Raw genomic sequence first — 14,881 nt, 5'->3', positions numbered from 1 at the left:
TATTTAGATTAGATTTGACTGGATTCAGTTAGATGAGATTAAATTGACTAAGAGTCCCTCTCTCTCTCCTCTGTAGATGGTGATGGTTCAGAGTGTGGTCGCGGACATCAACAGGCGGACGGGCGAGTCAGAGTGTCAGTACTATAAGGATCGTCTGTTGTACACGGAGGACGGACGGAGGGACGGACTCATCGACCGATCGAAGACGCTCAGCTGCCACGGAGAGCTGAAGAACAACAGAGGAGCCGTGAGTTCATTTCCACACTGTTTCTACGCCGTCGACGCTTTTGCTTCTTTCTGTCTACACACACATTTGTTCATCTGTCTGGCTGAATGTATATTCTTGCAAATCAGTAACCGGGCTCTAAAATGAAATAGAATCGTCCTGAAACTACTATACATAATGCTTCAAGACACAGAGAACATATACAGTAAATATTTGATAACTGATAACATAAATCTCTCTCTCCGCCTCCAGAAGCTCCATGTGTTCCTGTTCCAGGACGTCCTGGTGATCACCAGGTCCATCTCGCTCAACGATCAGCCCGTCAGCTACCAGCTCTGCCGCCAACCAATCCCCATCCGACAGCTGGACCTGGAGGACCTATCAGACGGAGAGATGAGAGTGGGCGGGTCCATCAGAGGAGCCTTCAGCAACAACGAGAGGAGTCAGTACTTAATGAATACCACTAACTCCACAAATACAAACATATTTGTCGTTTTTGATCATGAGGGAGTGATGCATCTCACAACAGATTTCTATTGTTTCTAATTCTTATCTATAATTCATTAACTTATATCCTGCTGTCTCTCCTCCTTCTCACAGCCAAGAACTTCTTCCGGGTCTCCTACCGCAGCGGAGGTCAGCTCCAAAGCCACTGCTTCCAGGCGAGCGACGCCTTCAACAAACAGCAGTGGATCAACTGCATCCGACAGGCCAAGGAGGCTGCAGCTCTGAGCGGAGAGCAGCCCCCGCAGGCTGAGCCGGGCATAGACACAGGCCTGGAGATCTGTGGAGAGACCGGGCTGGGAGGGGAGATGGAGGCAGGGCAGGGGCTGAATGGAGAGACACAGCTGAGTGGAGAGACGGGTCCCAGTGTGACTGGTGAGACAGGTCTCCATATGGATGGAGAGACAGGGCTGGGGCTGTCTGTGGAGATGGAAGCAGAGATAGACTGTAAGCTGACAGTGGATGGAGACGGAGATGGAGATGCAGGAGGAGGAGGAGGAGGAGGAGGAGGAGGAGGAGGTGTTGATGATGCTCCCGCCTCCCTCTGCTCCTCTGCTGCTCCCTGTGAGGAGGAGGAGGAGGAGGCGATGGAGCAGGAGCAGAGCGGTGGCGAGGAGGAAGTGGAGGCCAGTATGGACAGCAGTGACGTGGCCTCGCTCCGGGGGGAGGAGCTCATCCTCAGGTGCTGACCCCACAACAAGACATTTACTTACCGGCAACTCAGCCAATCGGGAGGGGACTAGACAATGATGTCATCACACAGGACTGTCGGGTTGTTCTTTGCTTTTTTAGACATCAAGGAGGAAGCAGACGGTAAAGAGCGAGGTCACGGTCCGCTCAACTCGACACCCAGGGCGGCCGCTGTGTTCTAGAATGCTGTAACCGTGGTAACCGGCGTGTTCTAGAGCACTGTAACTATGGTGACCACTGTTGCGCACTGGAATGCTGCGACAGTGGTAACCAGTTTGCTCCAGAACCCCGGTCCCACGTGACTGCACTGACCACACTGGTGTTCCAAAACTTCAGGTGTCATGTAACCATGGTAACCACTGTGTTCTAAAACTTCAGGTGTCATGTAACCATGGCAGCCACTGTGTTCTGGGATGCTTGCTCCTAGTAACTATGGTAACCACTGTGTTCTCCAGCACTGGTGCCACATAACTGTTGTCACTGCAGGTTCTCAAAACTCAGATAACCACTATGTTCTAGAGCGGTGACTTTCAAACTGTGGCTCCTGACCCGCTGCTGGGTCCCAGCACGGAGACAGGCGGGGCCTGGGAGCGCTGCATCAGTGCATTCTGTTCTGTAATAAAGGACAGAAGTTTCTTATACATCCATTAAGCCGCCTAAAACCCCACTGACCATGATGCCCTGCGTGAGCGACGGCAACCAGAGAACAGCAGCCTTCATGGCTCGCTGGCAACACGGACAAACTCTCCAAACCAAGATCAGCCAACATGCTGCCTAAAGACAACAAGGATCACTCTCCAAAAACAAAAAATGTCACGTAGGAAGTAGAATGATTCATGTATCAAGTCACGGACCTGAGGGTGACGTCTTTGCCTGGAAAAGTTGGCATGTTGTAACATTGGATTCACTAGAAATTTAAATAAATGTAATGTCCAACAAATAATAATACACTGAACAGAACTCCCCCACAGCCAGTATTTGAAAGTATTAGGAAAGTTACAACATTGTGAGATGGTTAATTTTTATCTTCACTGAAATAATAATACATTTTTATTGAACTCCTAAATTGAAACAGTGTTTCACGATATAAACAATACAAATATAAATATAGAATTCACTGTCACAGTGGATATAAGTGCTTTGAAAGCTCTTATATCCATTGTTACAACCACAGGATTTTAGCATTGCAGTCCTGTGTTACCGTGGTAACCACTGTTCTATAATGCTGGAAAAAGACAAACCAAACAATGGAGCGGCTAACTCGGTCAGAGTAAGAACGGCGTACAGGAACCCACATCAGAAACATGAACACTGGGAACGGGACTCATAACTTTGAGTCCTGTGCTTTGACTGCATGACAGGCCGAGCCGCTGGGTGAGCGATGGAGTGTGCCGAGTTAAAACTGTTTCCATCAGGTGTGTCGACCCGAGCCGGCTAACTCCCTCCCCCCTGCACGGAGGATCAGAACGAGCAGAGGCACAACAACAACGTCACTTTTCAGAAGCTGAAAAATCAGGGCACCGGTGCTGGAACAAAGATGTCGGCATCTTTCGGGGAAACTGACCTTTTTCCTGAGTTCATGGGGAGGTCAGAGGTCAGAGGTCAGAGTCAGAGTGGGCACGTTGAGTCTCTGGGGGCTGAGGTTTGGACTTTGTGGTGACAGGACAGTCTTTGTTTCTAGCCACTGTGTCTCTCCGCTGTCTAACAACAGAGGACAGACTTGACTTGAACTGGTAAAACACTATTGGGCACATGTGAGTGTGGATCGCCTCCTCCTCAGCTGTTACCACTTACATGAAGAAGAGGAGGAGAGCGCAGAATGAAGAGAACACTGGTTTACTCTGGAAGAGATCTGCTCGAGTGCTTTTTTTTATTTTCAGCCTCTTGTTGTCATCCTTCATGTACATGTACTTTTTTGTTTAGTTTTTTTGTCCTTTACTTCTTTCTTTTCTGTTTTTTCTCCTTGTCTTTATTTATGTATGCACACTATTATCAGCTATGTGAAGTTGTGTGGACCAGCCAATACAAGCCACCAGGCTGAATGTGGGTTCCCATTTAAAACGGTTCTGTAAGCGGGGATGAAGTGGACGGTAACCCCAGACTGCCCACTTTTTTTTTTTATTTTTGGAAAAGAATCTTTTTAAACAAACTTTTAAAAATCTTTATGACGTTCATTCATTGTATACATTAAGTTTATCTGACAGCAGTGTCTTTAAGGAACCAAAGTAGCTTCATAAACTTAGTCAGCTTTTTATTTATGGTGACATAAATAAATCCTAACATTTGCAGAACCCAGTGCCCTCTGCAACACTGCACGGCCTTACATTTATACAAGAGAAAAAGCCTGCAGTTGCAGTATAGCAACCCGTGTTGAGGCAATTTACAGTACCACCCACTTTGTTTACGATGTCATTTACGGGACTGAACATATTTTTTCAATCTGAAATGTTTTGTCTGACCTTTGGATCCGAGGCTGATCGTATGTGACCACTAGAGAGAAGTTGGAGGTGGATGTGGAAGCTGGAAAAGGCTGATTTGAATTTGTCATGTCTGTAAACACTGGAGTAAAACAGAGCTGTACACTGATGGTTTATGAAAGTTGCAAAGAACTTTTTTGTAAATGAAGTTCTTCCTGATAATTTCTGGCTGTGCTAAAGGTGTGAACAATCAAACGGCAGATTGTAAGTTTGATGAGATCCCTTTCACCGTGAAAATGCCACAGACTGCAAGTCTTTTAAAATATCAGTATTTTACCAAAGCTGTCGACAGAAAGCGCTCCAGCAAGTACATCAAATGCCTCTTCATGTGACGTTTCGTTTTCGGATGATCCATCCTCACAGTTTTGCCACAACGTTGAAGTGTTTCCTGCTGCAGAATTCAAAGTTTTTGTGGATAAGACAATCAGAAAAATAGGTGGCAAAACCACAGAGGAGGTGCCTGTTGTGTATGTATGTACTGTATGTTTGTAAAGAATGTATATTAAATCTCTCTGTATATGAATGTAGGAGCATAGCCAAGCATGTCTGTCCAATGTGATTACACAATACAAGTGAAATATGGACTGGGATGTCAAGACAATCAGTGTGATGTTATTACTGATGATGTTTGTTGTGATGATGGAATGGAGAGTAAAGTGTGAGACATGTACAGAGGAAGGCTCAAGAAAACTTTATGCACAGTCTCTCATTTGCTGTTTATTGAGAAACCAGCACATAATTCAAGATAATCTGCATCTGGTTTGGTGTTTTGAAGCCGTGGTGGTCATGGCACTTTTGTTTTTTGTTTTTTTTTTTTCATTTCAAACAGGAACGGACCTGCCACAGTGAAAAGTTTAATTAAGGCTGTACATTCATTTACAGTCACAGAGTGGGCAAGTCAGATAATAAAGTAGGCTGCAGAGTAACCAAGGCCAGAGAAAGAAAAGAAAAAAAGACTAAAATACTGCCTTAAATATTGAATGAAATATCATTATAACATTACCACAGTATGACTATAATTACTCATTCATTGGTTTCAGTTGCACAACTGAAATTGATTGATAGGGATCAGCTTTAACGTGTGTATTTGTGTGCTTCCACCAGTCAAAATAGAGCATCTCCACCACACAAGCCAGTCCATAAACTGCTTTAAAGGGTAACGCAACACTAAACCACAAACACCAGAAAACCTCTGCTGGCGCTGCCCTCTAGAGGTTGAAACTTTCAGGCCACACCCACTCCGTGATGTGACAGCAGGTATTTTTAGCCACCGTCAAAGGAAAAGTACCTGCGACCGCATCACTGACTGATGTGGCCAGAAGTGCAACGTGCCTGAAAGGTTCAGCCACCAGAGGGCAGCGCAGCAGAGGTTTTCTGCTGGTGTTCAGTCACTCTTGAAGAAGCCTGACACACAATGTGAGCAGAGCGGTTACCGGCGGTTACAAATAAAATGCAGCCACGTTGGAATGATGATAAAATGACAGATTTGGGGGCGACGTGTTTTAACCAGCGCACGGCCAATGAGGGTGAATCCAAACCTGCTGACACAGAGCACAGCCTCGCCCACTGGATCTCAGCATAAGTAAGTCAAGTTTTTTTTTTTTTTTTTTTATATGGCACTTTTACAAATTGCGTCACACATGTAGAAAAGAAAAACAAATGCACACACAGAGAAGACACACAGATGCTAAGTCATACCAATGCGAGATCTATGGAAAGGCTTGCGTGAGGCTTGTGTGTTATGAAATACATTACAAGGATTTGGAGATGAACTATCAGCTTGATGGAATTCATTATGTCAGAGTAATGTGAAAAAGCTGTATAGCTGATGGTGGTGGTGGTGGTTCACTGAACATCGAATGTGGTGTGCACATTTAAACACAGAATCCTCGACTGTCGTTCCAGTGGTTTATTTAACTCAAAATATAGAGGATGATTTTTTCTATACAGGAACTCAAAAGAAAGAAAAACAAGTGTTACAATTCTGAATATCAAACAGATAATAAAATAAAAATAGGATATCATTTGACTTACATCATGAATGCATCCACAAACTGGAATATTATTACTTCTTCTAACTCAGGTATTGGTACTTGGTACTAAACAAGAAAACAATGTTACTTTACAATACATGATACATCACATGAATAATCAGAAAAAGGGGTTGTTGACCTGAGGGGAGGGGCTTTATAACTTGTGGGCGGTGTCTATCAGTGATTGACAGGCTTGTGATTCAACAGTAATGAATGAATAATAAATGAATAAATCAAGTAGCCACGCAATTGTTGATTTTTGCTCAGAACCCATCAACAATGCAAAGTTCTTGTAGAACCAACCCAGCGGTGTCCTCGGGCTTTCTCTGGGTGTGAATAACAGTAAAATTGCTTCCTCTGTGTTCTGTCTGGACTCCCTTCCTCTGTCTACTCAAATGCCTATAAAAACGCCAGTACATGACCTCTGACTGCCCCCTAGTGGCCAGTCTTTCGTTGAGGGAGAACATTGCTGCTCGGGTCAATGCGTAAGTTTAAATGTAGTCCGTTGCAATCAATAATATTACAGGGGAAAACTGCTTGAATTACTGCTGGCCTATTAATTTATTTCATTTAGGTGACAAGGAACGGTAATGCTCAAAAAGATAATTGTCTGGAAATGCTAAAACATCTATGCGCGGTCTTACAACCATCTCCCGATGAATATTTAATTGGCTCTGTGCACAAGACGAGTGACCCACATCCGGTTTCGCCAGATAGCGGCTCTTCAGTTTCCGGTCTGTGTAATGGCTAAGCCTAACGCTTACATATTCTCCCGGTGCCTCACGGATTTGCCCAGACTAACGATAAACTATGTCCACCGAAACGTTGCTGCCACTTCCCCTGCTCCCAAAAAGCATATGAGAAAAGGGTTTTAAGTTATACATCTCCAGCTATTTGCACAACATCGAAGGTATGTAATTTAGAGAACGTTAGCTAACGGTCGTTAGCTAGCTTTAGCTAACTAACGTAGATGGTTAGCACCAGGCGAATCACACCGTAACATTTGTTGTGTAAAATGAATCTCGTTTTTGTATCCAGTGGCAAGTTAGCTGACTATACCTGAGGCCTGTATCATGAAGCAAGCTCAGTTTTCCCAGGATTTCTCAGACCTATCCGGCTACACTAATCGAGATCATGGTGATCGGGGATAACCAGTATCACGACGCCGGTTATCAACTCGCTCACTCGATCCAGGTTTGTCTCATCAAGAGCTGTGAACGCGCATGTATAAGGGAGGGCTCCGAGGCAGCTGACTGGAATAGTATGAGGAGGAAAAACAAAATTTACACACTAAATCGAACACCGTGGCTGCCGCGAAGAGAAGGCAGCCACGGCATAAATGCGCAAAACTACACATCAGTGGCTCAAGTAGCCCACATCTGACGCTGACACCTATGAACTCACTGCACTGCACAGACGTGTTGCGTGCCTGTTTTACAGGCTATAATAAAATAAAGCGGACGCCAAAATTCAATCATGTCAGTACATCAAGTTGATAGCAGGGTCAACCGTATCCCTAACCCTAGCAGGCTAGCTTTCAGAACAGGTTTAGGATAGGCATCCTATCCCGATGAGAGGTGAACCAGCTTTGTGATACAGAAAATCTGGAGTTGAGCCTGAAGTTATCTCGCTAACGCCTTAATCCCGCTTCGTGATACAGGCCTCAGGTATAGTCAGCTAACTTGCCACTGGATACAAAAACGAGATTCATTTTACACAACAAACGTTACGGTGTGATTCACCTGGTGCTAACCATCCACGTTAGTTAGCTAAAGCTAGCTAACGACCGTTAGCTAACGCTCTCTAAATTACATACCTTCGATGTTGTGCAAATAGCTGGAGATGTATAACTTAAAACCCTTTTCTTGTTTGCTTCTGGGGGCAGGGGAAGTGGCAGCAACGTTTCGGTGGACATAGTTTATCGTTAGTCTAGGCAAATCCGTGAGGCACCGGGAGAATATGTAAGCGTTAGGCTTAGCCATTACACAGACCGGAAACTGAAGTGCCGCTATGTGGCGAAACCGGATGTGCGTCACTCGTCTTGTGCACAGAGTCAATTCTCTGCACCTTCATCCACGGGATCGTTGTTGAAAGGACATGCCATGTTCGTGAAAAAAAGGCGCCATCTAACTACTAATGGACTTCTAATAAAGGCCTACGGACTGTTTTTTTTTTTTTTTTTAAATCATTAGAAGAACTAATATGCCACGCCAAAACTCGCCTTCTGACTGAATGAATGAGGAAGTTAAATACGGTGTGTGGCTGAAAGAGGGCGGACACAGAGAGAAACTCGAGGTTTCATGAGAAAAACCTGGTCCCGACCAGGTTATTTTCATGGAGTCTGTTACTGCGGTAACTGACCGAGAGCTTAAGTTACCTCCCTGTGTGAAACAGGCTAGAGTTACCCCTCTTTCTCTGCTTTGAGTTACCTCCCTTTGTGAAACAGGCTGGAGTTACCCCTCTTTCTCTGCTTTGAGTTACCTCCCTTTGTGAAACAGAAAACTCAGAGTTTCCCTCATTTCCGGGTTAACAGACTCAGAGTTTTCACTAAACCTGCTTTGGGAAACAGACCCCAGATTTGCTGCACCAAAAAAAAAAAACGGTTCGTTTTTCTTTGCACTCGCCTGTAAAAAGTCTCCGTACTCTTTTCCATGATGCTTCTTCTGATGCTTTATTAAGTTCGTTGTGTTAAAACGTCCGGTTTTGCTACCACCCCTTGAGACACTCATATTGCAGACGTTGCGCTTTTGTCCTCCGTTACCGTAAAGTTAACGGAGGACATGACTACAGCTCTGCAGGCTTCTGCTCACGTGATGAAAACACAGGCACATGGCAACCATGGCGACAGCTCGTCTGTGTTACGGCATGTCGCGCAAAGTGAAGTTGAGGACATATGAGATAGCTTGGGCTTATGGATCGGATCGGACGGGTTCTAATAAAAAAAATCCGATACCCGATCCAGTCATTTTGGCCTGGATCGGACCCGGAACCACCCCGAAGGAGAGAGTTCCTGAACCTTTACAGGGGCTAAAAAACGGCCCTGCCTCGGGGTAGGGACTCTGAGCGGCCCCGAAAAACTCCAGGGTTTACTCACGGCGTGATGTGATGTCAACAGAAAGCAGGCGTCCCTAGCAACACGGCCAACACTACCAAGCTAACGCTAACGTGCTAGCTAACACTAACAACACACTTTTTAGCCGGCATTTTAGGGGCACTAACGTTAGCTTTAGCGAACATTAGCTAACGCTAACAACAGGCTTTTTTAACAACACACATTTTGATGCCCCGGTCATGGTCGCCCGGTAACTTTACAGGAACCTTCCTCTCACTCGGCCCTCTGAGTGGAGACATGGCAGCTGAGAGGGCCGAGCGAGAGGACGTTCCTGTAGCAGCTCCTGCCCCCCAAATACTACCAGGAACCTTTTGGTGGAAACGGGCCTACAGTGCATAGCCTACTCACTTTTTGCGCCACTGTCGTGAGGCCCTACGCAGCTGCGTGTTCTGCATGCAGGGAGGGGCAGCCCTGATGAGCTGCTTTGAGAGAGTTATTGTCAATCTTTTTAAAGCTGAGATGGCAGCCTACCAGGATCCAGATCGCTCTTGAAAAAGAGGTTTTAAATCTCAATGATGCTTATCTGGTTAAATAAAGGATTTGATTGATTGATTGATCCCTTGCAGTTTGCTTACAGGGCGGGGTGCAGCACCGAGGATGCTGCAGTTACTGTTGTACAGTTAATCAGTAAGAATCTTGAGGAGCAAAAAGCTTTTGCGCGGCTTTTATTTGCTGATTTTAGCTCAGCATTCGACACTCTCCGACCTCGTCTTCTTGTCCATAAGTTAAACGATGACACCATCATACTAAGTGTGCTTAAGGCTGATGACTGTCCATTGGCTTATTACAGTGAGATAGCCAACTTCCAGGCTTGGTTCAAGAGCAACCACCTCACCTTAAATATCAAAAAAAAAAAAAAAAGAAATGATCTTTGACCCAAAGGCAGTGAGAGATCATAGAAAACTGTGTCACTGAGCGGGTAAACTCTTGTAAGTACTGAGGCATCTACACAGAAAATTCTCTTAAGTGGAATGATCACATTGATTATCTGTGCAGCAAACTGGGCCAAAGACTTCACTTTGTTAGGAGGCACCGGCTCTTTGGTGTGAGCCCAAAGATTATGGAGACATTCTGTAACACTGTGTTTGGTGGTCTCACAGTTCAGCTTAGATTAAAAATTGGAAAAATAGTAAAAACAGCTATGAAAGTGATAGGCAAGACTGACTGATTATCTGTCCATCCAAACCATTTTCAGCAAAAGGTTGTCAACCTGGCTCATAACGTCTTGAACGACCCACTCACATCCTGTTCTCTGAATATACCCTGCATTATTACATCTGTGCCCACTAGTTCAATGATAGCACCAAAATGTTATTTTTACATTTCTTATGAACTTACCATATTTATCCAACTGGCTGCATCAGGTGCTATTTTTTCAGTACAACAATTGTGATTTAAAATTTTCTATTGTATGACTGAGCCTTATTTATACCAGGTCTTTTCAATTGCTATTTAATCTATTTATTCTTTGGCTGCTGAGCTTTTTTTCCCCTTGTTTTTCTTTTTATAATTGTGTGCTTCAAATGGGTTTGTTCTTGGGCTATGTTCTGTCTTATTGTTTTTTATGTTACTGTGATTGTGGTGCTGCAACTGCGGCTGCGTCCGGGCACTTTTTTCACTGCAAAAACTCAAAATCTTACCAAGAATATTTGTCTTATTTCAAGTCAAAATGTCTTATTTCTAGTCAAAATATCTCATTACTCTTAAAATAAGACATGATCACTTAAGAAATAACTTGTTTTTAGACGATTTTCACTTCAAGTAAATTTTCACTTGTTCCACTGGCAAATTTTTCCAATGAAACAAGCAAATTTTCACTTGTTTCAAGGGATTTTGAGTTTTTGCAGTGTTAGCCTTTTTTAGCCCTTGAGGACAATAAAGGTCTGATCTGTTCTCATCTGATAATGAAAATTCTCTGATTTGTATCGACCAGCTCACCTGTTTTAAGGCCTTTGACAAGCAGTTTTCTAATAACAGTGAGAGAGCACATTGTTCTCTACTGTCTCATGTTTTTGATAAAGTGTCTTTAAATATTGGTATGTGGTCCATGCTTTAAATAAATGTGTTTCAACTAAACATGACCTCGTTATTTTTAGCAAGCCTTATTTTCTAAATAATTTTTTAGTATTTCAGAAGAGCTTTTTTACATGCATTTGTGCCTCAGACGGCCAGCGATTCAAGTCACACTGAACTGGATAGAGTTATATTGTGTTGGGTGTCACTGAATGGGATAAGTGAGCAGGGGCGGCTGGCCCATAGTGGGCAATAGTGGGGCGATCTCAGTCAAATTGAAAATCGCCCTAGGCGCTCTCATAGACTTACATGGTGAGATTTTTTTTTTTTTTTTTTTTTTTTTACATTTTGGACCTTACAATTAATTTCTATGGGCGCTGGCATGGCTTGCCCCAACGTGATTTCGTCATACGCACTGATGCGTCGGGCGGGAGACCGCAAGATGAACATGGCTAGGAACTGCAGCAACTCCATCATTTCATTCTGCTAACAGTGTTTTCATGGGCACACTAGTAGATGACAATGTATTTGTACAGTGGAAGTGTTTTTATTGTAGAAGCAAATTTATTGTATTTGAGGCATTTAACTTGATATAGCTATACAAAAATACTACCGTGTGTACAATTCATGTCTGGTGTTGCCATCTAGTGGTTGAACAGGAAAACCACATTAACCAATGCAATGTAACACTGTTAAGTTAGCTATCTGAGTTTTATTTATTATTTTACCCATTAAACGGGTCATCTTAGCCATCATCACAATAGTTGCCCCCCCTGAAAGATGTGTCAGGAGCCGCCACTGTAAGTGAGTGGTTTTCAAAGTCAGACACTGCCTCTCTGCTCTGAACATTGAGCTGCCCATGACTTAAAAAGACAAAAGCTATTGACATTGGACAACAACAACAACAACAACAACAACAACAAAACAACAGATTTTGTTCACAAATATAAACCGTTGCACTTGCAATTTGTTGCAATGCTTTTTATTTATTAGCCTACATCAGGTCTGGTTTGTGTGTTGACAAACTTCAGGACAAGATGTAGAGGGATGGTGGACTGCCTGCTGCCTCCAACCAGCCAAGCGACCCAGCTTTCCAACTCAGCCACTGATGGAAATTGTTTTCTGCCTCAGCGAACAACGAGTCTAATAGTAACGTTTGTAAGCAAGGCCCCCTATTACGAGAGCAGTATTGACGCCGAGAATAAGAAAGAAAAAAATTATCAGTGGCACCACTGGATAGCTGGTGGACATCGCAAGAACCGTGGAAAGCAGCAGCTCAGAACCTATCAGCAATACAATCTTATTGTAGAGCCAACTCAGCGGTGCCCTCAGGGTTTCTTTGGGGTTTCTCCGAAGTGCGGACATCGTTGAGCGGACCCTCTTCCACAGGCCGGGGCGTTTGGCTTTGTCTCTGTCCTGTGGGAACACCACGTCCAGCTGTTTGCAGCAGAGGGTTGCCGTGTTGAATATGGCATCCAGACGCTTCATCAGCTCAAGAGCGTTTGGTGCGGTCTTCCTCTGTGATATGACGTGTGATATTTCAGCACATCGCTCCATCACAGATGTGAGGATGACCCGCCACTCTTTGGCTTCTTTCTGTGCGTCCACGGCTCTGCTGTGCTCAGCTGGCGGTGTGTCTCCAGAGGGGAGGCCGGCCTGCAGCTGGGAGACCCTGCCCGACACCTCCTTGATGATGACCTCAAGGACATGCACAAAGTCCGTGGCCCTGTTGGTGCCGCCGACTCTGATGTAGGTGTAGAGGCTGTGGATGGTCTCAGTCCCGGTTGTGGTGGCGGGCGGGCCGGAGTCGTTGGTGTGTCCAGCTGGAGCTGTGCTTGCTGGGCGGAGGGGGGTGCTCCCCTCGGCCTCAGCAGCAGTGGGCTCCGTGGACTCTTGTTGGCCGTGCTCGTCCAGCACGGCTGTGTGTGCACCCAGCCGGCCTTGGCCTGGATGGGTGCTATCTGGGTGGGCAGGGGTCTGCCTCTGCGGGCCGGAGTCGTTGGTGTGTCCAGCTGGAGCTGTGCTTGCTGGGCGGAGGGGGGTGCTCCCCTCGGCCTCAGCAGCAGTGGGCTCCGTGGACTCTTGTTGGCCGTGCTCGTCCAGCACGGCTGTGTGTGCACCCAGCCGGCCTTGGCCTGGATCGGTGCTATCTGGCTGGGCAGGGGTCTGCCTCTGCGGCTCGGTGGTGGCGGCCGCCTCGGCCTCATCCAGAGGAGACTCTGGATGGACCTTCATGTCCCTCTTCCGAAGGGAAAATTTGGAGCAGAACCAGTTCCTCACACGCTTCATGATGACAATTCAGTTTTGCACACAGACAGAGCTCTGTCTGCCCTTTGAATACACTCTGGAGGCTGTGACGTCATAGTGCGATGATGTGACGTATGCAATGGCATAGTTCATTGATGTGTGTGCCTGAGATCGTATTGTGTCAGGTCAGTGAGGACACTTTAAAAAAAAAAAAAAAAAAAACAAACAAAAAAAAACCTCACTGTTTGAGGCTTTGTCTGTTCATTCATGCCGTTTCAAGGCAAGCACATAATTAACAACAACAACAACAATAATAATAACAATAATAATAGTAATAATAATAATAATAATAATAATAATAATGATGATAACAGGGGTGTGAAATGTGTCGGCTCGTTTATTCATGATGTTTTGTCCCGGTGGGGAAAAGATGCAGTGAACTTGAACATCTGATGATGTCTGAAGGTTTTTACTGCCTGATTCAGGTTTTGAGCAGCCAGAACAGAAGCAGCTGCTCTTCTGTTGAAAACTGTTTGAACACACATACAGCTCTCTGTCACATTCACGATGCCTCATGTTTGCATGTGATGCGCGGCTAAGAGAGAGCAGAGAAAGCGACTTTCATCGCGTCTGTTTTACTTCACATTTCAGCACCATGGACAGAGAGCGGGGGACTAATTATCATCAGCCATTTGTTTAAATCACAGAAAATAACGAAAGAAAGAATTTCTAGTTCAGGGGATGTTCCAAACAGCTAAACCAAACGCAAAATTTGGCATTAAAAATTATGCGATTTTACTGCAGTTTCAAAGCACTAAGGCCTGACCACACTGACTGATTTCTGTCCTCTGACACATTTTTGGATAAATTACATAAACAAAAACAAAACAAACAAAACAAAACAAAACAAAACAAAACAAAACAAAACAAAACAAACAAACAAACAAACAAACGAACAAAAAACAGCTCCAGTCACGGCCATCATCTGTAGGCTACAGGCTGCTGGGCTCTGATCTAAAGCAGCGAGGCAGCACGCAGTCGAAAATCATGGAGGAAAGCTCTGCCATAAATTCTACCTTTTAACAAAGTTGATCATGTTTAGTTTTGGCTGACATTGTGGAGAATGTGTTAATTTAATTCTGTGTTTATTACCAAGGTTGTAGTTGGCAGAGGTGTTGTACTGGACTACATTATATTGACAGGTGTTTCTAATTTTTTGTCCTCCCTATTTATAGACATGCGGGAGGACAGAATATTGGAAACACCTCTCGAAATAATGCACTCCAGTCCAACAGCAGCACTGAATTATGAGCTCAATGCCAAACATAGAAGTGATTGAACACCTCTATTATTGTGACAACAAGACAAACTGAGCATTATAGGCAGCAGGAGAGGAAACTTTATGGCAAAACAGCTGGACTGGACTGGATTGGATTGCACTGAGTGTATCTATGTAGATATGATTGGACCTCCAGGGCGACTGAGAGTTTACCTGACTGAGTGTTGATTATATTTTGAACTGGGAGATGAAAAGTGCAGCGTTACAAACACATCCACTGTGTGAGAGCCATACAGCCAC

The 14,881-nt window shown here is 44.6% G+C and overlaps 2 protein-coding genes across 3 annotated transcripts in view; one reads left to right on the top strand and one right to left on the bottom strand.

The window, feature by feature from the left end:
- Positions 1 to 4,567, top strand: part of arhgef3 (Rho guanine nucleotide exchange factor (GEF) 3) — a 62,413-nt gene extending 57,846 nt beyond the window's left edge. For both annotated transcript variants that reach the window (XM_030052382.1, XM_030052383.1), the window contains 3 exons: positions 77 to 247; positions 479 to 668; positions 827 to 4,567. In XM_030052382.1, coding sequence (XP_029908242.1) covers positions 77 to 247; positions 479 to 668; positions 827 to 1,419 — 954 coding nt within the window. In that variant the 3' untranslated portion in view covers positions 1,420 to 4,567. The remainder of the gene's footprint in view (positions 1 to 76; positions 248 to 478; positions 669 to 826) is intronic.
- LOC115359829 (zinc finger protein 585A-like) overlaps positions 1 to 14,881 on the bottom strand; it is a 1,044,768-nt gene that overhangs the window by 331,518 nt on the left and 698,369 nt on the right. The gene's annotated exons all lie outside the window — the stretch shown is intronic.

This window comes from Myripristis murdjan, chromosome 5, assembly GCF_902150065.1.
Source record: "Myripristis murdjan chromosome 5, fMyrMur1.1, whole genome shotgun sequence".
Classification (NCBI taxonomy): Eukaryota; Metazoa; Chordata; class Actinopteri; order Holocentriformes; family Holocentridae; genus Myripristis; species Myripristis murdjan.
Note: the sequence above shows the minus strand (reverse complement) of the source record. Positions and strands in the feature narration are given on the sequence as shown.